The 27,812-nt window shown below is 32.1% G+C and overlaps 1 protein-coding gene across 3 annotated transcripts; it reads left to right on the top strand.

Moving 5' to 3' along the window:
• Positions 1 to 38: 38 nt before the first annotated feature.
• LOC139488461 (cadherin-99C-like) lies at positions 39 to 27,812 on the top strand. Of its 3 annotated transcripts, none has more exons than XM_071274068.1 (17): positions 39 to 158; positions 2,770 to 2,832; positions 6,343 to 6,448; positions 7,225 to 7,305; positions 8,623 to 8,852; positions 9,369 to 9,434; positions 9,956 to 10,060; positions 11,601 to 11,705; positions 12,118 to 12,252; positions 13,392 to 13,559; positions 14,331 to 14,439; positions 15,514 to 15,647; positions 16,469 to 16,556; positions 23,192 to 23,320; positions 23,805 to 23,846; positions 24,141 to 24,183; positions 27,596 to 27,812. In XM_071274068.1, the coding sequence occupies exons 3-17, from the start codon at positions 6,385 to 6,387 to the stop codon at positions 27,678 to 27,680; spliced, it is 1,584 nt and encodes a 527-aa protein (XP_071130169.1). In that variant the 5' UTR covers positions 39 to 158; positions 2,770 to 2,832; positions 6,343 to 6,384; the 3' UTR covers positions 27,681 to 27,812. The 3 variants fall into 3 exon arrangements, with proteins under 3 accessions (XP_071130169.1, XP_071130170.1, XP_071130171.1); XM_071274070.1 differs by having other exon boundaries at positions 44 to 255; XM_071274069.1 differs by lacking the exon at positions 2,770 to 2,832 and having other exon boundaries at positions 42 to 158.

Raw genomic sequence — 27,812 nt, 5'->3', positions numbered from 1 at the left:
CTCTATTCAAGTGAAACATGTCACAAAAACTTAATACCAATGAGTTAAGAATTTACTTCCTTAACGTTATGGTAGCCATATCATACGATATGGAATTCGGAAGAGTTTTTTTTTATTTGACAGGCATTTGACATAATTTGTATCAATGTAATATCAAAGTGAGTAAAAGATCTCCTAAATCAAGAAAAGGGATTTGACTACAGGAAAAAGTTTTTTTGTAATGCTTTGAATATATTTCCTATGTTTGTTTTTCTGGTAAGTTTTAACTATCAAATTTAAACTTATTCTATTTATCAAAACATTCCGTTTCAAATGTTGAAAATGTTTATGTTTATTTTCATTTAAGACTCTTCAATTGAACACCCCTACATTATCACTATTTCACATACAAAAAAACTTTATTATTCTAATCAATGTAACTTGAAACAACTAATCATGACAATTAAGTAGAAATTGGTCTTTAATATTGTATTACATTTTAAACTTTAAACGTCAGATATGTATATATACAACCAAGTCCAGCACTATTCCTAATTGTTGTTAATAAGACTCTATCTAGATTTTACCTAAGTATGATAACAAAAAATACCAATCTCCGTCGGAAATTTAAAATGGAAATTCCTTTATCACATGGCGAAATCAAAAGCGTTCACACATCAACCGATTTGAAAACAACTGTCATGTTCATGACATTCCAGACATTTCCAAATTTAGAAGAAAAATAAAAATTAATTAAAAACCAATTGTTCAGAGAACAATTGAAGGTCTTTCCACTAGTAAAGATCTATTTTGATATTGAAATATGAAAAATCAGTTTAAAATGTTAGTTACTATGGCTTTATGATGTATTAATATGAATTTAAAACAAAGGTCAAAATCTAGAACGTCCTATTAACCTATGACCTTGACCTGATTTTCAAGGTCACAAATCAATGACCTTAAATCAAAAGACCCTAGGTCTATAATATGTTTGGTTAAAGAGTAATATCACTTTACGCGTAATTCTAAATGTAAGGTGGGCAAAAACTCCCATTTATTGTCTGCGCATCCTTTCAACCAAAATATACAAGTAATGACATTCGCAACTAACAAATTATGAAAAATTATTTGTCGATATGTCATACAGTATTTGAAAATCAGTGAAAATAAGCAAAAATCAAAATTTAGAACATGACCTTGACCTTTGACCTTGACCTCATTTTCATTTTTTTTTTACCAAGGACCTTAAATCTGAAGACCCTAGGTTTCTATCACTTATGGTTTACCAGTTAGAAATGCATATCACTTGAATCAAATGAAAAAGGGGGAATAACTCTCATATGTAGTCTCCAAATAGCTTCGGTTCAAATGAATTGTCTTATCCTGAATATGTAACGAGCAATTTGGTAAAATAAATTTGTCGTAATCTTTTACGGTTGCGAAGGAGTAGTGGCCACAAGGAAAACAGTGTTTGGGGAGATAACTCTGACAACGTAAAGTATTTTGTCACGCGGTTGTAAATTTTTAAAGCGAATAAACTATGTGATATTATGTTACAAATATGTAAGCGACATCTTATGAAACAACAATCCACGCAAGAAAAAAAATTAGGGGGAAGAAAAAAAAAATTAAAAACCAATTGTTCTCTTCTTTCCACCAGTTTATATCTATTTTGATATTAAAATATAAAAAATCAGTCTAAAATGTCGGTTCATATGGCTTTATGACGTGTAGATATGAATTTAAAGCAAAGGTCAAAATCTAGAACGTCAAATTAACCTATGACCTTGACCTCAATTTCAAGGTCACAAACTGAGGATTTCAAATCAAAAGACCCTAGTCTCTAATATGTATGGTTAATAAGTGATATCACTTTAAACATAATTTAAGATATGATAGGGGCTAAAACTCCCATTCATTGTTTACGCACCCTTTCAACTAAAATTATTTAGTTACCACATGTCGAAACTAACTATTTATACAAAATAATTTGTCGATATCTTATAAGGTTAATGAAAATGAGTGAAAATAAGACAAATTCAAAAATTAGAATATGACCTTGACCTTTGACCTTGACCTAATTTTCATTGTTTTGGACCAAGGACCTCATATCAAAAGATCCTAGGTCTCTATCACTTATGGTGTTCCAGTTTAAAATACATTTCAAATACAAAAAGGGAAATAACTCTCATATGGAGCGTTCATATTGCTTCGGTCGAAATTGGACAAATCATGCGAAGGATATAACGAGCAATTTTATAAAATAAATTTGTCGTAATCTTTTACTGTTGCGAAGGAGTTGTGATCACAAGGAAACAGTGTTTGGGGAGAAAACTCCTACAAAGAAAAGTATTCGGTTACGCAGGGTAAATTTCAAAAGCGCATAAACTGTTCGATATCATATACCAAATATCTAAGCGACATATTGCGAAACAAATGTTTATCGCGAGAGCAAAATTTGGCGGAAGAAAAAAAAAATAATCAGAAGAAAAACAATAGGTCTTTCCACAGAAAAGTGGAAAGACCTAATTAAACCTGGTTATATAACTAGCTAAAACTCTCACCTGTTTGATAGTTGCATAGAATTCAATTATATTACAATGTGTGATCAAAGCAAACAAACAAAATTAAAAAAATGTCATAAATTGGAGCACAGCAGTCAACAGCAGTCAACATTGTAATATAATCTTAATTATTATAAAATTTAAGAAAATAGTGCATTTTGTATTTTTTCCGGTGTTATTTACTTACTCAAAACCTAAAACTTGAACGTTATCTTATTCAAAACAGATCATTCATTCATGACGTCATTGTAAAAACATCGATTCTAGACGCTGCGAGAATAAGATAAAGGTAAAATCTGTTAGAGTACATACAATCAAAGATTCATCCATCTTGTTATAGTATTATAGCATTTGACTATGTGAAGCTGAAATCGTCCCTTCGTAAATTTTAAGGACGCTATCACGAGCTAGTTGACCGTTAAGGAATATCTCTTTTACAGTTGACTACGGACATGTTCTAGTCCCGTCCCCTATTCCTCGAATGTGACCTACCTGGTTTTATGTGAGGTTAGTTTTGCTCAGGGTTTAGCTTTCTATTCTGTTGTTTTTCTTCTGGTCTTTTTATTGTTGGCAATGACATTGTTTATTTTCAACTGATGAGTTTAAATGTCCCTTTTGTATTTTTCGCCTCTCTTCTACACTTCATACAAGAATTCCTTTTTTCACACTAAAAGACAATTTAAAAAGATGGTCCTGCTTTGCTTCATTAAAAGGGTGATCAAAGACACTTTTATTAACAAACACTCTGAACCATAGTAAAAATTCTCTGAAACTGACATTATCAATATGTCTGATTACTTGATTGACATCATATTTGTTACTATAGAAGATGTATTTAAACAAATTAATCGGCATTCCCATGGGAACCAACTTTGGTCAACTTATTGTCGACTTGTTCCTTAATTCAGATGAGGATGACTTTATACAGGAGCTTCATAGGAAAATGATAAGAAGCTAGCACTTTCCTTAAATTTCACTTCCCCCTATATTGAGGATGTCCTCTCATTAAATATTTCAAAGTTCTTAGAACACACTCGGAGGTTTGGTGGTGTTCGTGTTTCTCAGTCTTTAATTGTTTATGTTGTGTTTTCGATACTGTTGCTTGTCTATATGTCTATTAATTTTCTTGTAATTACGTTGCCAGTTTATTTTCGATGTCGGTTTGAATGTCCCTTTGATTTCCTTCCCCTTTCTTTGACAAAACAAAGCTGATTTCAAATTATAAATGTGTATACATTTCTAGTTTTAAAAGTTCTTTTGAGATTGCAACTGACCATTATGATGTTTTGCCTCAACCTGATAATGCTCATCTTTTTGGAATTATTTTTTTCTACGTATTGGCCATGGATTTTGCTTCCCAACTGTTTTTATTCGAGCACCACTGATGATTCTTATGTAGATGCCACAAACGTCTGGCGTACAAAATTATAAGCCTAGTATCTTTGGACATTTAACAGATGTAACTCTTCCTTTAAAAATGTTGGATCATATTATTTATTTCTCCCCACGTTATTTCCTATTTTTGGTAATCCTCTACAATTGTATAATCATTATTTTGGTTTTTAATTATCTATAATAAATGCAATTTGTAAATGTAAAGCTTTCAAAAAGATACATTTATAGTTTTTAACAATATTCATGATATAATGAAGTCATATCGCACTGAATATTTTACAAGCGATAATGGCTAAGTCTTTGAATGATTATGCACAGGGAGTGTTACCATACTATATTATGTTAATGTATTTGTTTTGATTTATATTATCTATTCAGGCGGAAACCCAGTTGAAATAGAACAAAAGAAGCTCTTTGTTAAAGAAGGCGATAAATGCTAAACTGTAATGTTTACTATAGTAACAAAAATTTTAAAAGTTAATAGAAACAAATAAAACGACAATTTTCTTCTCAATTACGAAGTGTTTTATTCTAAAAACACCATTTGCATAAGTTTTCAATTTATCTATTATATAGTAATACAGAACAATTAGATATCAAGTCGACGACATAGGCATCTATCAAGTTGGGTGTAGAAAATGCATAACCTCCGATTTAACAAAAATAAATTACCACGGACGGAGAACATATTAATCTATTAGTTCCGTAATTTTCGTGTCTGCCCTTCCATTATGTGACTCGAGAAAAAACTCCAAAAAATGGGTAACAATTGTATCGAAAAGAGAAAATGGAAGTGCACCTTTTTATGTTAGGGCGTGTCTGAGGTGTATATTTTGTCTTTTTAAACGCACAAAGCAAGAGTATTTGATATATCTTCTCGCTTAAGATTCTATCATTTTTATATATCAAAGCTACAGGTTGACTTTATAACATAAAAAAATCACAGTACGAAAAGATGTAATGCATGGGTCAACTTAAGTACCTATCTAATGAATCACAAAAAAAAAGAGTGGGTTCGAATAGCTATTTTTTTACTAAAAGTACTTGGCGATAGTCTTTTAAGTTGGATGATGAAAATGCATATCTTCGAAAAAAAATATTTTTTGTGTGTGATAACTAGGGTTTATAATCTTCAACGACTGAAAATGTTTAGTCTGACAACCGATCAGACAATAATTCTAAGTTGAATCAATGTAGACAAGAACACTAACTGATGCTCATTAGCTAGTAGATACATTTGTCTTTTAAAATACAACTGACATATACGGATCGTAATGGTGCTATATGGATAAATTTATCGGTTTTTAAGAGCAAAATCGGCAGCGCGTCATCCCTACAATGGCTTCCATTTCTACGACTGTGAAAATGAACTGGCGTAATGGGGAGATGATTTTGACGTAGTAGAATCCTGACTGTATTTGATTGATTTAATGACGTATTTTTTCAATTATGAAAGTAACCTGTGCGTTTCATATTACTATGGATGGATTCATGGCGCGGAAAGGGGGTATCGTGTGTTCCACAACTTAATAGTTTATTCTTTATATAACACAGTAAAGGATCTCGGATACCAGCACCATAACCCCCTGCAGATTTCGTAACCTCAAATCCTCTGCCCTCAAGATCAATTAAAATGTTTTCCTGATGACTTGTCACACCACATCTTCCTATATCTATTGTGATAATTTCGTTATTTCATATATACTAGTAGTCAATCTCATTAAACGGAAACTCTTTATTGCGCAAAAAGATGGATGGCTCTTTTCTAAAATTAACCTTGGTGTTATGTATTTTCGTTTAAAAAAAGAAAATTTGGTCGAGACCAAAATATTTGAAAACCAAAACCGAATATAAACGTTGAAGAGCTGATATAATTATAAAGGACACTAGTGTTGCTAACAGCCGTGCGCATGCACACACTGAATTAAAGCAAGAAACTGCGGTTTCTGGTAGCAATTTTGGTTAACATTTAACCCTGACACAAACAAGTCTAAATATTTATAACTTTTTAGGAATAAAGATAAGGGAAATCTACAAAAACGTGGAAATGGTGATTAAAAGGTTTTATGCGGGTCGGTTGTAAATAAAATACTTTAAAAGTACTTTATTTAGCCATGTCGAAAGTCTTGAAAATCTTATGAATTTAACCTGGTTTAGTAAACTGAATAAACTTGTCACTACTATCAGAATGTTTTTTTCTATTATTATCATCAAAATACAACAAAAACAATACTGATTTTTCTCTACATTCAGTAAATAGACGGTCCGAATTTCTGCAGATTAAAAAAAGAAAGTTTGAATAGGTTTATTAAGTAAGTGTGTGCATTTGTTGATATTAGACAAAAAAATGACTAGCCGAGAGTTTTCTTGTAAATTATCCTAATTACCTGATACATCATTTTAGATATCAAGAAGATAACAACCTTCACATATTCAAACGACAGCAATGAAAACGTTGCGTTTTCTTTTTCTAATACTTTTGTTTGAATACACAGATTCTCAGACTGCCCGTAAGTATCAAAATTCTCAAAAATTCTTATTGCCCCCAATAGGTAATGGTATTTCTTGTTGTCAATTTTAAAGATTGAGATATCAGTGAAATTATTTATATGATATATTTACATTAACATGTATATTTTTCATGCCCCACCTAAGATAGTAGAGGGGCATTATGTTTCTGGTCTGTGCGTCCGTCCGTTCGTCCGTTTGTCCGTCCGTTCGTCCGTCCGTTCGTTCGTCCGTCTGTTCGTCCGTTCGTCCGTCCGTCTGTCCCGCTTCAGGTTAAAGATTTTGGTCAAGGTAGTTTTTGATGAAGTTGAAGTCCAATCGAATTCAAACTTAGTACACAAAGTCATGTTCCCTATGATATGATCTTTCTAATTGTAATGCCAAATTAGAGTTTTTACGCCAATGTCACGGTCCACTGAACATAGAAAATGATAGTGCGAATGGGGTATTCCTGTACTGGTGACACATTCTTGTTTATGTTTGTAAATGCTTATAAAAAGAAAGATTACATACTTAATAACATTACCGCTACCTAATGTACTACCCAAGATGCACGTCTCGACAATCGTCATCTCGTCAGTGAATGCTTGAGGTAAAAATATTTTCAAATTAAAACCGTATATAAACGTTACTGAGCCGATAAACCATCAATAAGATAAAGCAAAAAGTTACACATGAAGAACCGTGTAGCCCGAAACGGATACTTTGGTCTAATTTAGTACTTTACAGAATGCATCATAGATACCAGGAATAGCATAATTTATCATTCTCATTTTAGCATGCGAATCAACAGCTGTATTTGGTAACTCTGGAGGAACACCCACCATTGTTGTTTCACTGACCGAAGCAAGTGCAGCAGGTATTTAGTATTATAAGTACATTTGGTCACCGTCCTTCAGACGCTTGTCAAAACAGGGGACCACAGAAACCAGATCATTTAATTCCACATTCAGATATATTGATGATGTTCTTTCAATTAACTCTTTCTGATTGGATTCCAATTAGTATATTCTTCAGAACTAGAAATTAAGAAAACAACAATCACGGCCTAATTTTTCGACTTGTCCCTCGAATTTGATAAAAGTTGTCATTTAAGTACCAATATATCTGACAAACCAGACGATTTCAATTTTGGAATTATCAATTTTACCTACCTAGTAGCAATATACCAACTTCATCTGCATATTTAATATACATTGACAACAACTCATTCGGCAAAAACGTGCAACTGCTCATCAAACGTCACCAGTGTCTGAGCAAAAAGTTGATGAACAAGGGTGTGTCAAAGAACGTCTCTTCCTTTTTCTAAAAATATCATCGGGAGATACTAAGACCTTGTTGATAAATATTCAGTATTAACTTCGCAAATAATACATGACAATATAGACTCTAAGTACTGACTTTGTTTATCATCTTCACTACTAGTATTTGTTATAGCGTTCTTTTTCTTAGTTTGTGTAAGTTATTTACCGTTTCTGTTTAGTGCATTTTTGGTGTGGCTCGTTACTTCTACATCCCGCCATTGTATTAATGTACGTTGGTATTTTTTTGTATTCTTGCCTTTCATTTTTGCATTATATATATTTCCTGTAGTTCTTTACTTGATATCCCTAAAAGCTAAATTTTACACTGTTGTTTCCAGTTTTATTACGACTTACACATGTTACTTTCAGAAGTTGTAATGCGGTAAATAATAGTCAGATTTAAATGCAAATGTAAATAATTTAAGTTATTTGACATGTGTTTCGTACACGTATAACTGCAAAATGATGACTGGAAATCATTCTCAGCTGTGACATTAATATATTTTAATTGAGATGCTAGACGATGAATCGTAACAACAGAAGCCTTATCGACGCACCCTGTCTCAATGCTACATTTTCTCTAATTACTATACTATATATAAAAATATTAATTTTCGCGAACCATTTAGGTCACGGAAATTCCAAAATATGGCATCAGTAAGGAGAGTTGTACAAACAATGTAAATACACAGAACCCCATCCAAACTTGCTTTAGCTAATAGTATTCATCTTATCATATCAATAAAAATGGTAACATTTCTGTCATTAAAAACAAATACATAAATACAGATAGTTCTTAAAGCTTGTATTTCAACAAAGATACCATGAACGTTAATATTGTATGCTTCTTTAACTTTTTATAAATTCTTCAGATCTAGCAACAAATCCAGACAGTTATATTGCTGACACAAAAATCAATGGTATACTTGGTGGAAGCAGTAGCAGTACTGGTATAACACTACAAATAGCAGCATCTTCTGGTACACCCAGAAATATAAACGTGACAACTCAGTTCTCATTAGAGTCACGTACAATTTCACCACCAGAGAATACCTTTTCAGAGAGAGCTTTTGTCCGTCTTATTAAGCCATTGAATAGGGATGTAAGTTCAAATCATGTTACCTTAAAAACAACGCTATGAGACAAATAAACTCATCATATATACCAGGCTTAGATTTGTGTACGCCCGACGCGTGTTTTCTCTACAAAAGACTCATTAAAGACGCGAGAAACAAATACGTGAAAATGACCAAATATGTACGAGGTTGAAAAGCACTGATGACCCAAAATTCCGAAACGATTAATCTTTGAGCAGATCATTGTTTTAGAATTTTTATTCAACAGTTTATTAGTGGACATGCAGTAAATGTATTTGTATAAAGATGTCATATTAGTAGTTTAGTGACCAACAGTTATTGAAACAACAAAACCAGTTATGGTTTATTGATTTATTACTGTAGATTAAAGTTGACAAAAGTATTCTGCTCAACAAAATTAATACTCAATTCATCGATAAAAGCATTATTTTAGGCAATTATTTTAACCTATAAGATAAGCATAGAAATCTATCAAAACTTGACTTGGATTATCTTCAGAACTTATAAATGATTTTTCATAGGGTCAGACAGCAACTACATTTGATGATACAGATGTAATTGAAATGCAAGTCCAATGTACACGAGTGGTGAGTTACTGTTGTTAAAATTATGTATCGCAAATTTAAAATAAAAATAGAGATAAAGCATTAAAGAAACAATAATTGCTTTAATACTGTTGATATTCTCCGTTTCAGAATCTAAGGCATTCTCGGTAATATTTTCAAAATTGTACACTAAATCGTTGTAATTGTTTTAAAAAAGCCCCTAACAATGGAAGTTAAAACAATGACGTGACGATTATTTGTTTTGGAGTACGAACAATAAATATCTTGGTTAAATCTCTATCTGCAAATTTTAAACACGAATGAATATTTCAAATCTTCATGAACTTCAACAAAAACATTTTTTACGGTCAACTTTAAGTTTTCACTTTCAGAGCAGTCTTTACAGGCTACAAACAGAACGTTTTACAATTTATGGGACTTTTTTGTATAACTATAATTGACAAAATCTGACAACAAAAACTATGTTTTGCAGTTATAAAATTATTCAACAAATCCTGATACAGAAAACACAAATTAACAAAAGTAAACATTTATTATTTCAGGGTTCGACATCTTCTACATTTTTCTTGATAACAGTAGATGTACAAGACATCAATGACAACAGTCCGATTTTCTCTGGTACCCCATATTACGTCAGTGTGAATGAGGTCAGTTCTGTTTCCTGTTTAATCTCAACTCTATCAAAGTTGTATGACATTTGAATGATTTTCGTGTCTATTAATTAGCTAGCCGATGTCCCTGTGACATTATATCAACCAAATCGTTTCTATTTTACTCGTACTTACAAGTTCTTATCAGATATCCTTTAATTAAATTATCAGCGATAATACGACAAGGCCTGTTTTCGGGAGTATCCTATAAGAAACTTGAAAAGTTTGGGGTATTATTATGTTTGATTGCTTTCTCTGATCGATCATTCGTGGATAATATTGAATAGGAACTATAAACTGATATATTCTTATTAAATTATGAGTTGCTAAATGATTGCAACTCACACAGTTGTCTAACAAAGTCTAAATAAAGAGGATGTAAACATCTACCGGCTTCAGAACGGCCTGACCAGCCTTATCAGATGTTTGTGCCAGATATCACAGACAAATGTTAAACAATTCAAATTAAAAAAAAACACGCCCTGATTTGTAACTGAGAAAAATATAAAAAGAAATAATATGAAGAACAGCAATCAACAACAAACATTTAATTACATGCTCCTAATTTGGAACAGGAACATTAGTAATGTGTCGGATCTTAACATGTTTCAGGCCGCTATACCTTACCCCGAATACGAGACAGTGGTGTGACAGCACACCATAAGAACAAACTTTTAGATTAAGAATGGAATAGTTTAACTCATTATATCAACACAAAACAACTAACATAAAGACAAAAGACACAAATTAGATAATAAGATAATTAGAAAATCGGAACAATCCTAGACTTATGTTCACAATAAAGGTATTCAGAAAAATAATATGCAAGTGAAATATTGAAGATTTCTTTCCAAATAAGTTTAAATTATCATATTAATTATCAGCCCAATGTTTTCCTACCATTTTGAGGACTTAAGAATAAGGCATACAAAATTGCTATCCAAAGGCTGTTCAAACCCGTAAAAACTACTTCCAATGATGAGGATATGTAGTTTTTTTTTTCCTGTAGAATTCGCTTACAGGATTTCGGTTCCATCAATATTAACATTATTTTCAACCAAAAAAAGTTCAGAAAACAATTTATGATTAACTCAATGATAAAACTACACCTGTAATTTCAATACCTGCTCAACAGCAATTGCATCCAAGATTGTCACTTACAAGAAGGTATGGGAGACTTTTACTCTTAATGATGTAAAACAACGGCTTTTGTTTGTTCAATATTCTCTTACAAATGTCCGCTGTCGTGTTATAACTGGAGACTTTAGCAACATTAACAACAAATAAGACAGTTGAGAATTCTGCCAGAACATGGGATAAACAAGATGGGCTAAAACGGAATCTGAATGGATCAAAGCTGTTCAATCATACATTCACATGATGCAGGAGGGCATACAAAGTCTATGACGTACAATGTTAAAACCGATGTCGTGGATGCTTATCGTCTCTTAGCGATATCGTTATCAATTTCTTAATGTTAAGTACATATATAAGTATTTGATGAGATATGATAACAAGTTGATATATCATTTTTTAGTTGACACCCATAGGAACAACAATATTCAGAGGAATAGCTGCGTATGACTTGGATGCTAATACGAACAAAGATATACATTTTGGAATAATGCCTGGAGATGGAGTAGTAAGTGCACTAATGTATAATATACGCTAGGCTGATTATGAAAAAAGTCTCCTTTCCTAGGGAAATGCAAATCCAAAAGAACAGGGTTATCTTCACATCTAACATATATTCACATATTGGTCAAAAAGGTAAGCTTTACTTATCTCAAATCTTGGTTAAAGTCCATATTTATAATTTGATAAAACTTAAATATAAAACAGTATAATTAGTTATCAAAGATATCAGGAAATATAAAACAGTATAACATCTGCATGAGATTACTTTTTTTAAACAAGAGGCAATCATTAACCATAGAAGAAAAATAGCAAACATCAGTTCAGTATGTGGATTACTTTTACAGTTTTTCTTGTTATTTAGATATTAACATTCCATATTTTTAAAACTAATAACAATAGTTGTTTTTTTATTGCAGACACAATCTACTATAGGTCTTCATGATGCAACTGACAAATTTCAAATAGCAACACCACGGCTCGGAGATATTTCAATTAAGTCTACGTTGGATTTTGAAAAAGTAAAAAAATATGTTTTTCGAATTTCTGCGACAGTAAGTATATGTTAAATGTGACTGTCCGTTCTTGTTTTTTTTAAATGCATTTAAATTCCATGTGGCCAGCTTAATGACAGATTGACGAATGGTTCTTTATATTTATTCTGAACATTGAATCATGAGAAAAACTAGATTTTACCTCTATACTGAGTATATTACAATATCTATCATCCTCAAAGTGAAAGGAGTAAGTTCGGTAAGGCCCATATTTGGCCCCGATCATAAAAGTAAATATTATGAGATAAAACATGTTTTAAGTTGATTTGAAGTCATATAAGAAAGTTAAATAGAACTATATGTGTCAAAGTTCTATTCTAAAGCGTTGAGTATCACAGTTCAAAAAAGACAAGATAGGAGATTTTGCGAAATTTGACAAAATCAGCCTGATTTCGACCACATTTAGGATCATCAAACATAAAACACAAGCGTCGACAAAACTAAATACTCAAGTTAGACAAGTAAAATGTAAAACATTATTTTAAAAGATATTTGTCGACGCTCTATGTTTCCTGTTCAAAATGCAATGGAAATTTACTCATTTTCACTAATTTTTTCGAGGAAAATCTAATTAAATACTACTTGTGGCGTCATGAATAAAACGCAGGTTCTTTAATTTTCAACAAAAGGATTATTTCATATCTAGTAACTGTCTTAGTTATGATTTATTGTGATATTTGTCAATAAATCCTCATTTGTAATTTAAGTTAAAAAACAAAAAAAAGGTGCGGTGCCATTCTAGGGTCTTATCTAACTTTCTCCTTTAGTTTAAAAAATATCGCACACTAAGACAAATTCAAAAAGGGGAAATCCAGAAAACCGACAAAGTCAAAAGCTTTCAGTCAGAGAACAATTGAAAAATAACTGCGATATTTATGAATTGACATTTTCTGAGAGAGAAAAATAGCGGTTAAACCTGATGTTATAGCTGAATAAAAGGCAAATTACAAAGTAATCATTTTGAAATGTTATGTCAACCTTGAATATATTGTAATAAACGGAATTGTGTAAAAGTCTATGTTTAGCAACTTCCCATTTAATAAACATAATTGATATCGGACTTGTTTTAAAGATTTGTCCTGCTTAATTCAACATCGAATTCAATGTCAAATGTCGATTGATTTACGTTTTAAACTTAGGACCAAGCAACAAATAGTTCTCTCAGACACACAAGCACTGTTACTATGACTATTGACGTGTCAGATGGAGATGACCTTGGTCCAGTTTTTTACTACAATGGCTGCTTCCAAGTGGATGATGTGTGTTTCAATCCAACCTATGTGTCGGAAATATCACGTCATTCAACTGCAAGTATTGATACAATAATAACAAAAACTGAGAAAAGAATACAGAAAAATTGACTACTAAAAACATATGAAAAAATGAAACTCAGGCACTACATTTAATCAACGATTTGTATAGTGACCATACAGATCCTTGATTTAATCTAACTTTAAATTTCACTTTTAAAAACATTTTCTTACAATACACTGTCAATCACTATTGGGAGAGTAAGTGATGCTGAAAATAAACTGTCAACACCATGGAAACCACGTAAAAACAAACACCTGTCTACAAAACACGCCAAAGGATTCATGTAGTTAAGGTTTTGTGATTATAAGCATTGTGTATAAGATCATAACATTTGGATGAGACAAACTACAGTAATAGAACGGAAACGAAAGATCTAGCAATTTTCCTTCTATAAAGGGGCATAGCTCATGAATAGCAGAAGTTTTGCAAACCAATTTCTAACTTGATCTGCTTTAATGTTTTTCTTTATAAGTATGGTGTTTTAAGTTTTAATATATTTTGCTGAGGCAATCTAAAGTTAGAAAACGGAAACCAATGTTTGATACTAACGTGCCGGACGGACTGGACAGACGGGACAGGACAGACTTTTAAATGTAAATGTTAACCCATCCAATGACAACAGTACAGCCGGTATGGGACACTATTTTGCATATGCAATACCTCAAAAACGCTTTTTTTAAATATGATATCAAAGCAGAAAATTACAAAGGGTAACATTCTATGTGTACAGTGCATATGAATCTTATAAAAGTCATTTTCCCTAGACAGCACAACTAATTCTAACAGGAGCTGAAAACCAGAGTATAATAAATTCCATAATAGCAAGAGACCAGGACACTTTAAATGCTCGTATACAATTGAGTATTGTAGAAAGTAAGTATTGAAAGACAACAACCTTTAAGGTACATCTTACATCATGAAAGATTCCTGCTGTGTAGAAATTACTTACATCATAACCGTATCAGAATGTTTTATCGGGTTTCCATTATTCTTTTTGGTAGACAATATACCGAGAAATCAACTCTACCGGACCGTTCAGGTCTCATTTATTAGTATTAATGTACAAAACTATTAAACGCTAATTACGAATACAAATAAAATTCAACTGCCTTTATAGAGGCCTAAGTTGCAAACAAAACCCGACGCGAAAACACACTATCTACAGTTTTTTTGTGTGTATAAGGTATAAAGATAATATAATTAACGGTACTAATTTTTCTGCAATACAATTCGACAATAAATATCTCCTCAGTGATGATCGAGGCCAAAATACGCTCAAACATATTTGAAAATCCAAAAATCATCTAAAATAATTAACAGCTTATAAACCATAAACGACAAAAAGTATAGCAAGAGCCGGGTACGGAATTATAGCTTTGCATGAGGGAGATTTCTAAATTTTAATAATTTTCAAAATTTTGTAACAGCTAATTAGATACTAGTTCTGGCTAGTTATTTGTTGATACCAACGGGTTAAACAGTTTACTAGCTGAGGTAACGACAGTTGCAGTAACAACATAAATTATAACAATGTTCATACACCCGATAAGCACTTCGACAATACATGTCTCTTGAGCGAAGCTCGATAACAAAATATTTGAAAATTCAAATAAAATAACAGCTTACACAAAGGAAAAGAAAATATATTCCAAGCCGGGTAAGGAATGAGAGGTTAGCACGAGGGAGATATATTCCTTGGAATGAAATGATTTCCAAAAATGTGTAGCAGACACTTTTAACAAAACAATATCCGTATTTTCATGTCTAAAGTATTCGCTACTAGGCTGGTGATTAAAAAAAAATATTTGTTTAAGGTGCGACATTCAACATTGACACTGGTGTCACATTAAACATTGGATAGTTGTATCTTATTTTAATACTGGTCAGCAGATCGAAATATTATGTAAATTCTATTTTGATTACATTTTCTTATGTATTTACATTTAGCATTGCCCCCGGGATATAAAGACAAGTTTACCCTGATAAATACGACCAACACCGGAACATTTTCCAGTGTATCGGTAACGCAGATTGAACCTCTAGGTAGCAGTGACGTTAATATTTTGAAAATCATCATTAAGGTAAGAGAAGTCAGAAGACAGTGGCGGATTTAGGGGGGCAGGGGGCCCGCCCCCCCCCCCTTTTTGGGAAAAATTTGGTTGCTTATATAGGGAATCACTGAAGCGTAACTGGAGCGGGCCCCTCTTAGGTCAGTCAGTGGGCCCCCACTTATGAAAATTTCTGGATCCCCCCACTGGAAGAATCGCTGAATTGATGGAAATATTCGTATATAATGAAGGTGAAAGTCGAGAAAGAGGTCAAAATTCTTCATCTTTTATAGAATTTTTTCTGCCGAAGTTAATTTTTTTTGTGATGACATCTACCTCAATACTATCAGTTATAAACTCACCGAGAGCAGATTTGTATGGTCTTGATTAATATTGCATAGCGACGATTATACAATCAATGATCAATTATTTACTTCACCAAATGCCCATTACTACAATTTTTGAATATTCAAAACATGGAAGCGATGGTTTTATAGGAGGAGATATATTCCGTAATTTAGAATAATGTCCTAACTATAAAAAAACAGATTTCAATAACAACCATTCCAGTACAGAATTACCACCTTTTTGTCTAGTAATTACATAAAAGAGGGACAAAAGATATAAGAGGGACAGTCAAACTCATAACTCGAAAATAAACTGACAACATAATGGCTAAAAATGAAAAGGACAAACAGACAAACAACAGTACACATGACACAACATAAGAGACGAACAACCCACCACTACACGTAATTTCTATTTCCAATGTTTGTGTAATTTCCAAGATTTTGTCGTTAACTTAATATATGTTCTTTTTAATACCCATCGATACTCGCTGCTTTTGTTTACAGGCTACCGAGTTGACAGACAACAGACTTTTCAGTCGAGCTGTAGTTGACGTACACATTTACCCATCAAATAGTTCTTGCCTTGAAAAAGGTAATGTTCTGTCGTTTAACCTAAATATCAGATCTAGTCTCCTTTTCTTTTTTGTTGTTATGCAGCATTGTGAATTATCTACCATTATGATAATAAACTAGAACATAATTATAATCAAAGATCTTTGTTTTCAAATTTTGTCTATGCAAAACGACTGATGTGAAATAGTATTAATTAGATATAAAGATTTTATTATACTAGTATAGAAACTTTTCTTCATGAACTTTCAACGCTAGAAACTTAAAGGTTTGAGAGCGAAAAATTAAAGGGCCGTGAAAATAATTTACTGTCAATATAGAAATATTGATAGAAGGAGATTTTCCGTATAGAAAAATAAACAAAGCTATAAAACCAAACATGCAGCCGGTGACCCCAATAATTCAAGATCTTTAAACCGTCCCAGGTCGAAATATGACATTGCTACTGTTACGGCCAGAAATCGCCTTTAAATTGTAGCCAACAAAAGACACAAATCAATAATAAAATTTAACAATATTTATTATACAAAAGTTTACAAGAAGTATTACACAAATATTACTGTCAACTTAACTGTCAAAATATGAGTCCAATCTTTTATCTTTATCTGTATCCGGATATCTTTGGGAATCCAATCTGAATATTACGGTCACAATCCAGTATGATGTTGTTTGCAGAATAAAAATGTCAATCCAAATGCTATGAATATTAATGTCTATCGATGTCTAAGTCCAAATCCAAGAGTGAGCGTTTAACTTTAGTGTCTGTATATATATAATTGTCAAGGAAAATTCTAGAACAATCTATACTGGAACATCCTAGAAAGTTGCAATGGAAGTTACTAGTAAAATGTAGAAGTTTATATAACGCATCTTTTATTAGGATCATTCTGGAAAGTTCCAATCATTCTGTAATTGTTCCAGTGATTTCTAAACTGCACAGTTCTAAGATTATTCTGTAAACATCTATCAGGCCATACAACACAAATTAGGCCAACATAAATAAATACAAATATTACAATATCATAACACCTCCCCCCTTAAAAGAAGTTTTAGTGTAACAAAAACTTATCATGAATAATATGAACAAAAATACATAGTATATACAAAGTGTTTTAATAAGCTCTAGATAAAGCATCTGCTATTACATTATCTTTACCCTTAATGTGTTTTACAATTACATCATATTCCTGTAACAATAAACTCCACCTAGTCAACCTCTGATTCTTGTTTCTCATTTTATGTATGAAGGTGAGAGGATTATGATCAGTACAAACAAGAATAGGATATACAGTGGGATTCAAATATACATCAAAATGTTGAAGTGCTGACAACATTGCAAAACCCTCTTTTTCAATAGTTGAATAATTTTTCTGATGTTTATCTAATTTCTTAGAAAAATATGATATAGGTTTCTCAACATTATCATCTGTCTCTTGATATAAAACAGCTCCAATTCCTACATCACTTGCATCAACGGCAAGTTTAAATTGTTTTTCAAAGTCTGGAGTAATCAGAACTGGACTATTAATTAAAAGTGATTTGCTATTTTCAAAAGCGTTTTGACAATTTTCACTCCAGATAAATTTAGAATCTTTTCGTAAAAGATGAGTCAATGGTTGAACCACAGTAGCAAAATTTGAACAAAATTTTCTGTAAAATCCAATCATGCCTAAATATCTCATAAGTTGTTTTCTATTTGTAGGAGGAGGAAATTTGGAAATAGCTTCCACTTTAGCCATAATAGGTTTCACTTGACCTTGGCCAACTGTATGCCCTAAATAATCAACAATTGCCTGACAAAATTCACTTTTACCCAGGTTAATTGTCAAATTTGATTGTGACAATCTATCAAAAGTATTATACAAATGTGTTAAATGCTGTTCCCAGCTATCACTACATACAATTAGATCATCAATGTAAGCATAAAAACAGTTTAAATCTTTTATAACATTATTGATCATTCTTTGAAATGTAGCTGGTGCACTTTTCATGCCAAGCGGCATTACAGTATATTGAAATAAGCCATCTGGTGTAACAAAAGCTGATATTTCACGAGCTCTCTGTGTCAATGGAACTTGCCAATAACCTTTCAACAAATCAAATTTGCTCACAAATTTTGCTTGACCAATGTTGTCAATACAATCGTCTATCCTTGGAATCGGATAGGAATCAGATTTTGAGACTGAATTTACTTTTCTGAAATCAGTCACGAAACGAAAGGTTTTATCTGGTTTTTGGCACAAGGAGACAAGGAGAGCTCCATTCACTGTTACTCGGCTCAATAATTTCATTGTCCAGCATATATTTAATTTCTTTTCTCATAGCTTCAAGTTTGAGTGGATTGAGCCGATAAGGATGTTGCTTAATTGGAGAAGCATCTCCTACATCAACATCATGACAAACAGCAGTGGTTTTGTTTGGCACATCTGGAAAAAGATTTTTAAAAGAAAATACCAAAGTTTTTATTTCTTCTCTACGATCAAAAGACAGATGTGCAAGTTTTGAGTCTAAATTTGACAAAATTTCTGAATTTTTCAATCTAACTGTCTCTTTCAAAGTTTTAGAAATAAAAGGTGGTTCAATTACATCTGGTTTGTCATGATTGTTCTCAAATTTAACCATGCCTAAAGTGGCAACTGGTTTACTCTCACATTCATTAGTACGCTCAAAATATGGTTTTAAAATATTAATATGACACACTCTGTTTTGTTTACGCCTGGAGTTTTTACAATATAATTCAAATCATTGATTTTACTCTCTATTGTATAAGGACCACAATATTTAGCCTGTAAAGGATATCCAGGGACTGGCAAAAATACAAGTACCCTATCACCAGGCTCAAAAACTCTGTTCCTGGCATCTTTATCATACCATATTTTCATCTTGTTTTGTACATTTTTTAAGTTTTTCTGAGCAATTTGACAAGCAGTATACAATTTTTCTTTAAATCTAGATACATAGTCTAAAAGATTCAAGTCAGTATGTTCAGTAAGCCACTTTTCCTTAATCAATTTTAACGGTCCCCTTACAGTATGGCCAAATACCAACTCAAAGGGACTAAATCCAAGGGATTCTTGAACAGCCTCTCGGACTACAAAAAGTAGAAAGTGAACTCCATCATCCCAGTCTCTGTCAAATTGAAGACAAAAAGTTCTAATCATGTTCTTCAATGTTTGGTGAAAACGTTCTAAGGCACCTTGAGATTCTGGATGGTACGCACTTGGTCTATACTGAGCAATCCCTAACTGGTACACGACTTGCTGAAATAAACCTGACATGAAATTTGATCCCTGGTCGGACTGTATAGACTTAGGAAGTCCTACTAATGTGAAAAATTTGATAAGTGCTTTGACAATAGTAGGTGTCTTGATATTTCTTAGCGGAATAGCCTCAGGAAAGCGAGTGGATGTACACATGATCGTCAATAAATACGCATTTCCAGTTTTGGTCTTCGGTAAAGGTCCAACGCAGTCAATTAGAACTCTGCTGAAAGGTTCGTCAAAGGCTGGAATAGGCAGAAGTGGTGCTGGTGGTATTTTCTGGTTAGGCTTACCAACAACCTGGCATATATGACATGATTTGCAATATTCTGCAACATCATTTCTAAGTCTTGGCCAGTAAAAATGCTGCAAGATCTTAAGGCAAGTCTTCCTTATACCTAAGTGTCCAGCCAAGGAGGTGTCATGGTCAAGACCAATAATTTCTTGCCTATAAACTTTAGGCACCACCACTTGGTATACCACTCTCCATTCCTCCTCTGGGGTAGCATCAGGAGGCCTCCACTTCCTCTTCAAAATGCCGTCCTGATGGTAATAGCATTCGGCCACTTTGTCAGCTTCCTCCTGTGGTTGCGCCTGCTGGTTGAGCTGGAGAACCTCAGGGTCTTTATGTTGTTCTTCGAATAAATTCTTTCGGTCTAATGAATGGCTGTTTACGTCTGGCCATGGCATAATAACATTCTTGTTAACACTAGGTGATCTTATTATGGCCTTTTCTGAGCTACCAGGACCTTCAATGTCAGCTAGGAAAGTGTCAGAAAGGTCCATGTAATCAAACTGGTCTTCTTGCAAATTCTCATCTTGTTGTTTTCTAGCCATTGCCCTAGTAACAACACAAGCTGGATACAATTCAGCATCATCTTCAGGTGATTTAACATCCACCACTGGTTCACTGGTAGCAATTGGTTCAGCAACCACTTTGTTCCTAGCTAGATCATTTCCTAGCAATAATGTAACACCCTCACCAGGGAGATTAGGACGAACACCCACAATAACTGGTCCAGTTATCAAATCTGACTTCAGATAAATACGATGGAGAGGAACATCTATAAAACCTAACTCGACACCTTGTAACAAAACGGAGGCACCAACAGAAGTCTTCTCGGACAAAGGCAACACACCTTCTAACAATAAAGACTGAGAAGCTCCAGTGTCCCGTAAAATCTTAATAGGCTGAAGAGTGGTATCATCAACAATAGAAATAAACCCATCAGACATAAAGGGTTTATATTCCTCCATGTAATCACAAAAACTGGACTTAAAAGCCTGACTCGCAAGACATTCCAACGTACTGGTAATATAAGGTGTCGTACAAGCACTGGACTTCGGCTTATTATCTCGTTCATTCTTCTTCTGGAGTCTAAAACAATCAGCCATCAGGTGACCATTTTTCTAACAATAAGCACAAATCAGTGACTTCTTCTCAAAAGTATCAAATTTTGGACTAGACATATTATAATTGGACTGACTCTTATTCTGTGCAACAGGCTTACTATCAGTACGCTCAGTGCTTTGATTTTTGTAATTTCCACTTGAAGTATTAACATTTTGACCCTTGAAACTTCTTTTATGTGAAAGGGTATAATTATCTGAAATTACAGCAGCATCGTGAATTGTCCCAACAGTTTTGTCGTCTAAATGTGTTTTTAAGTCTAAATGGACACATTGTTTGAACTCTTCTAATAACATCAATTGTCTTAGGTTATCAAAATTGTTATCTGTTTTCCTTGACGTAAGCCATTTATCAAATAGATCTTCTTTTTCCCGAGCAAATTCCACATAGGTTTGTGAATCAAACTTTTTATAAGATCTAAATTTCTGTCTATATGCTTCTGGTACTAGCTCATAAGCTTTCAAAACTTCCTGTTTTACCGTGTCATAATCGGAACTTTTTTCTGATGGAAGTGCAGAGTATATTTCAGCGGCTTTACCCTCAAAAACACTTTGTAGCATTGTAGTCCAATACGGCTTTGGCCAATTCAAATTACGAGCAATTTTCTCAAACTGTGGAAAATATGTTTTTTCACAAAATCTGGGAACCAAACGTATATTTTTTGCTGCATCAAAATAATCTGATTTCGACTGGACTTTAGAGTTGCTTTCTTCTTTGATCATTTCAATTTTCAGTTTTTCCATCTCTAGCCTTTCTCTCATTTCAAGTTCTTTTATTTTCTCCCTTTCCTTCATTTCCAGTTCTTTTAATTTAAATTCATCTTCTTTTTCTTCATTTCCAGTTCTGCTTGTTTTAATTTAAATTCATGTTGTTTTAATTTTAGTTCATCTTCTTTTCTTATCTCCAGTTCTTTTAATTTGAGTTCATGTTCTAATTCAAGCTGTTTTAATTTTAAGGCGTCAATATTTTCGACCTTAAGTTCAAGAGCCTCTTCATCTAATATTTCTGCGTCAACTAATTTGTCTATAACCAAATTTTTTTTTAATTTGTTTTCTCATAGATACTTTAAAATCTAATTTCAGATGTTTAGCAAGCAACACTAATTTCTCTTTCTTTAAATAATCAAACCCCTCCAGGTCTGGCGTTTTCAAAAATTTACCTGCATCAAATGCCATTTTGTAGAATTTTGTTGGCTAGTTACAATAAAAATTACTAAACAAATTTTGAATATGATATTTTCAGGATCCCGGACGAGCCCCAAATTTCTGTTACGGCCAGAAATCGCCTTTAAATTGTAGCCAACAAAAGACACAAATCAATAATAAAATTTAACAATATTTATTATACAAAAGTTTACAAGAAGTATTACACAAATATTACTGTCAACTTAACTGTCAAAATATGAGTCCAATCTTTTATATTTATCTGTATCCGGATATCTTTGGGAATCCAATCTGAATATTACGGTCACAATCCAGTATGATGTTGTTTGCAGAATAAAAATGTCAATCCAAATGCTATGAATATTAATGTCTATCGATGTCTAAGTCCAAATCCAAGAGTGAGCGTTTAACTTTAGTGTCTGTATATATATATAATTGTCAAGGAAAATTCTAGAACAATCTATACTGGAACATCCTAGAAAGTTGCAATGGAAGTTTCTAGTAAAATGTAGGAGTTTATATAACGCATCTTTTATTAGGATCATTCTGGAAAGTTCCAATCATTCTGTAATTATTCAAGTGATTTCTAAACTGCACAGTTCTAAGATTATTCTGTAAACAACTATCAGGCCATACAACACAAATTATGCCAACATAAATAAATACAAATATTACAATATCATAACACTACATTAGACAGCTACTGGAGTGGTTATGGAAGAGGAAGACTGGGAGAGAAACATGAAAATTACTAACTTTATTTTAAGGATCTAACCTGTGGTTGTGATATACATCTCTTTACCTTTATTTTATTTACGTTTAGATAATGTGAATACATGTACAATGAAGTCATGCAGTAATGTTGCCTCAATCGTAGGAGCTGTTTTAGGCATTCTGTTGGCTATTGTTATCACAATTCTTGTGATTCTGATCATGAAACTGAGAAACCAAGGTAAAATATATTTAAGGACACAAGAAAAACGCGTTTTACCAATTTGAACATTATCATAATCATAACAACAATACAACGTGAACTGACGTTACATGAAAGAAATGAAACACAATAAGAATGTCATTAAATGAAAAAAAATGAAAATCAAATAATTGTATGTTCCCCAATCTTGAGAAATAAATTGGTTAACAGTTATATATACATGTATGTACACATTCAAACAAATACACAAACATTTAGTAGGTTATGTTTTTTTTGTCTTGCTTTATAAGTATGATTTGAAATGTGCGATTAAGAAGTGTCCAACTTATTTCAAAGTTCCGTTTCCGGGTTACCTTAATACCAGGATATTTGGTTGGATCAAGTACGTGTTATTTAATAAAAGAATAGTTGTTTTGTCATAGTTATATTCCTCCTTCTTAGTTTTGATGTTTTTATTGTGCCTAGTGGTATATTCATCTGTTTTATATACTTTTTGTTATAGGTTGCTCTAAAAAACAACAGACTCCCATGCAGCAAAATAATGGTTAGTTCTAAAGCTGGCGATAGAGTAGTGTTAGGTTTTTTAAAACTGAATTGTTCCAATCTGATAAATCTGTTATGAATTTACAAAATAAAGATAGGGAAATTGATGGAACAGTATGCACTCAAAATAGAGTAAATCCAGGAGAATCGGCGAATAAACTTCTCCTGTCCTGCATTTACTACCATCCTTGCGAAGGCACATTATTTTCTGAAATAAATATTGTGTTTTCAGGAATAAAATATGAAAAATTGCAACAAAATTCTAACATCTTTTGAATATATTTCTGTCTTTTAGGACTTTCTCTTGGACATACAGTTGAAAGCAGACAATCATCCAGGTAATCTATAATATACAATCACTCACATAATCTATAATATACAATCACTCAGGTTATGTACAATATACAATCACTCAGATAATGTATAGTATACAATCCCTCATATAATATATAATATACAATCACTCAGTTAATCTATAATATGCAATCACTCAGATAATCTATAATATACAATCACTCAGTTAATGTATAGTATACAATCACTCAGGTAATATATGAAATTCAATCACTAAGGTAATGTAAAATATACAATCACTCAGATAATATAGGGTTATTGCATGCATATTGGGGAATATTGTCCCAAGTAGAATTTAAGAAATATTTTAGAATATTTTATTATCTATATTATTGCATAGCAATATAATATTTCCCCCAGAAAGTAACCAAAAGTTAGCGTGCAATAAATTCTAATATTGCACTAGTGCAAAAAATCTTCAAAATTCATGACGTCATCAATGACAAAATCTTAGTTTAAATCAATTTTTACTTTCAAATATTATATAACTATACAATAAAAGGGTTATTGCATGAGTATTGGGGAATATTGTCTCTCGTAGAACATATATTGCACTCGCAAGCTCGTGCAATATAAAATTATATTCGGGACAATATTTCCTAATATTCATGCAATAACCCTATAATATACAATCACTCAGGTTGTGTTTAATATACAATCACTCAGATAATCTATAATATGCAATCACTTAGATAATATATAATATGCAATCACTCATATAATGAATAATATACAATCACTCATATAATGAATAATATACAATCACTCAGATAATCTATAATATGCAATCACTCTTATAATCTATAATATACAATCACTCATATAATCTATAATATACAATCACTAAAATAATCTATAATATACAATCACTCAGATAATATATAATATACAATCACTCAGATATCAGATAATATATAATATACAATCACTCAGATAATATATAATATACAATCACTCAAATAATCTATAATATGCAATCACTCAGATAATATATAATATACAATCACTCAGATAATATATAATATACAATCACTCATATAATCTATATTATCATATACTTAGACAAAATAACATATAAATTTTACCGTATGATAAAAGCATTAAATTGACGTAAATTCCATATTTTTCGAATTGGTGCTTAGCGGGCTGATATGAAAAGTTTATCACATGCTTCGATTTTTATCACATGCCTTTCCGTAACGTTATCACATGGCATTCCGGTAATACTCGGCTAATTCCGGAAAATACACCTCAATGCTACGTTTTCAGTGAAAAACATTACAAAGTAGTATACAAAACAATTATTTGAATACTGGAAAGTATATAATTGTTTAAAATAATAAAGAAATAAAAATAAAAAACAAAACAAAACAAAACAAAACGAACAATTATTTAATAAATGCATTTTTTAAGTTTTTCTGAAATATAATTTAGAAAGTTTCTTTAAAAAGTTGACTTTTCCAAACAATGATCATGATGTATATTGTTGAATTATTTTTTTGTCCATTCGTCCATATTTAAATGGTTTTTTTTCTCTCTCTGTTGAGGCATATGACAGACAGATTTCATATTGAATGTATCAAATTTTTGGCCCGACGGCCGTGAACTTTTTTACTCTTTAAACTTCGGTCAAAGGATCAATATATGAATCTGTTATTTTTACTCTACTGTTGAAGCATATGATAAAAAGATCATAACATGTCATTTTTCATATCGCATGTATTATCAGCCCTCGGTCAATATCAGCCCTCGAGCCATGCGGCTCTTGGGCTGATATTGAACCTAGGGCTGATAATACATGCGATATGAAAAATGCCATGTAATAATCTGATAATATACAATCCCTCATATAATCTATAATATACAATCACTCATATAATCTATAATATACAATCACTCATATAATCTATAATATACAATCACTCATATAATTAAGAAATAATTCATGGGGGCTTGAATATAACGTGATTTTACCACGGGTTGGCCCTTTATGACAAATATTTTACCCCTGAGCGATAGCGAGGGGTAAAATATCGGCATAAAGGGACAACCCGTGGTAAAATCTAGATATATTCAAGCCCCCATGAATTATTTCGATTCTGATAGGACACATACGGCAATTCTTTTGGATCGAAGCGCTCTAGGTGTAGGCAAATATTTGCCGTTCCCATAAATAAACGCACTAATAAACTAGCGTAAAAGAACGGAGCAAACTGCATTAGTGACATGCTTAAACTATTTAAAATAATGTATTTAGACAGTTTTGGATGAATTTGAATGATAATTTATTTATATGTCTTATATGATGTACAATAAAGGGCTTTTGCCACATTTTAGCATCATTTGTGTATGTTTCCTTGTGATGATTTTCGGATTCACAAGCGTGTATTTTCCCGTAAAATGCTGACATTCTAACGTCATTGTTCTATGACGTCGGGTATCTCATTCATAAAAAAGCATATGACGTGGGAGTACAATCGGAACAGCACTGGCAATATATTCATATTTTACCACGGGTGTGTACTCAAAGCATTTGAAGGACGTCATGTTAGAATCTATAATATACAATCACTCAGATAATGTATAATATACAGTCACTCAAATAATCTATAATATACAATCACTCATATAATCTATAATATACAATCACTCATATAATCTATAATATACAATCACTCAGATAATGTATAATATACAGTCACTCAAATAATCTATAATATACAACCACTCAGATAATCTATAATATACAATCACTCAGATAATGTATAATAAACAATCCGTCATATAATCTATAATATACAATCACTCAGATAATGTATAATATACAATCACTCATATAATCTATAATATACAATCCCTCATATAATCTTTAATATACAACCACTCAGATAATCTATAATATGCAATCACTTAGATAATGTATAATATACAATCACTCATATAATCTATAATATACAATCCCTCATATAATCTATAATATACAATCACTCATATAATCTATAATATACAATCAGTCACTCAAATAATCTATAATATACAACCACTCAGATAATGTATAATATACAATCACTCATATAATCTATAATATACAATCCCTCATATAATCTATAATATACAATCCCTCAGATAATCTATAATATACAATCACTCAGATAATCTATAATAAACAATCACTCAGATAATGAATAATATACAACCACTCAGATAATGTATAATATACAGTCACTCAAATAATGTACAATATACGATCACTCAGGTTATGTACAATATACAATCACTTACGCAACATATAATATACAATCACAAAGGTAATGTATGCCAAACAATCTCTGGGGTTATGCAAGATATGCATATTCACAAAATGCGATAATCAAAGTCCTTGTTATTTTTTCACAGTGAGTATGATGAAATCGGGATGAGATCACCAGCCAATCACTATGACGAGCTACACAATCACCACCAGTACATGGAGCCAAGTTAAAAGAACATGGGCAAACACTACATTTAAAAAAAAAGTTAATTTCATTCACTTTTTATAAAAAAATAAAATTATCAAATGGCATTTTGAGTGTAAATTATTTTTAAAATATACATAAGGAGCCGTATATTCAAA

Source organism: Mytilus edulis, chromosome 9 (genome assembly GCF_963676685.1).
Source record: "Mytilus edulis chromosome 9, xbMytEdul2.2, whole genome shotgun sequence".
Classification (NCBI taxonomy): Eukaryota; Metazoa; Mollusca; class Bivalvia; order Mytilida; family Mytilidae; genus Mytilus; species Mytilus edulis.
Note: the sequence above shows the minus strand (reverse complement) of the source record. Positions and strands in the feature narration are given on the sequence as shown.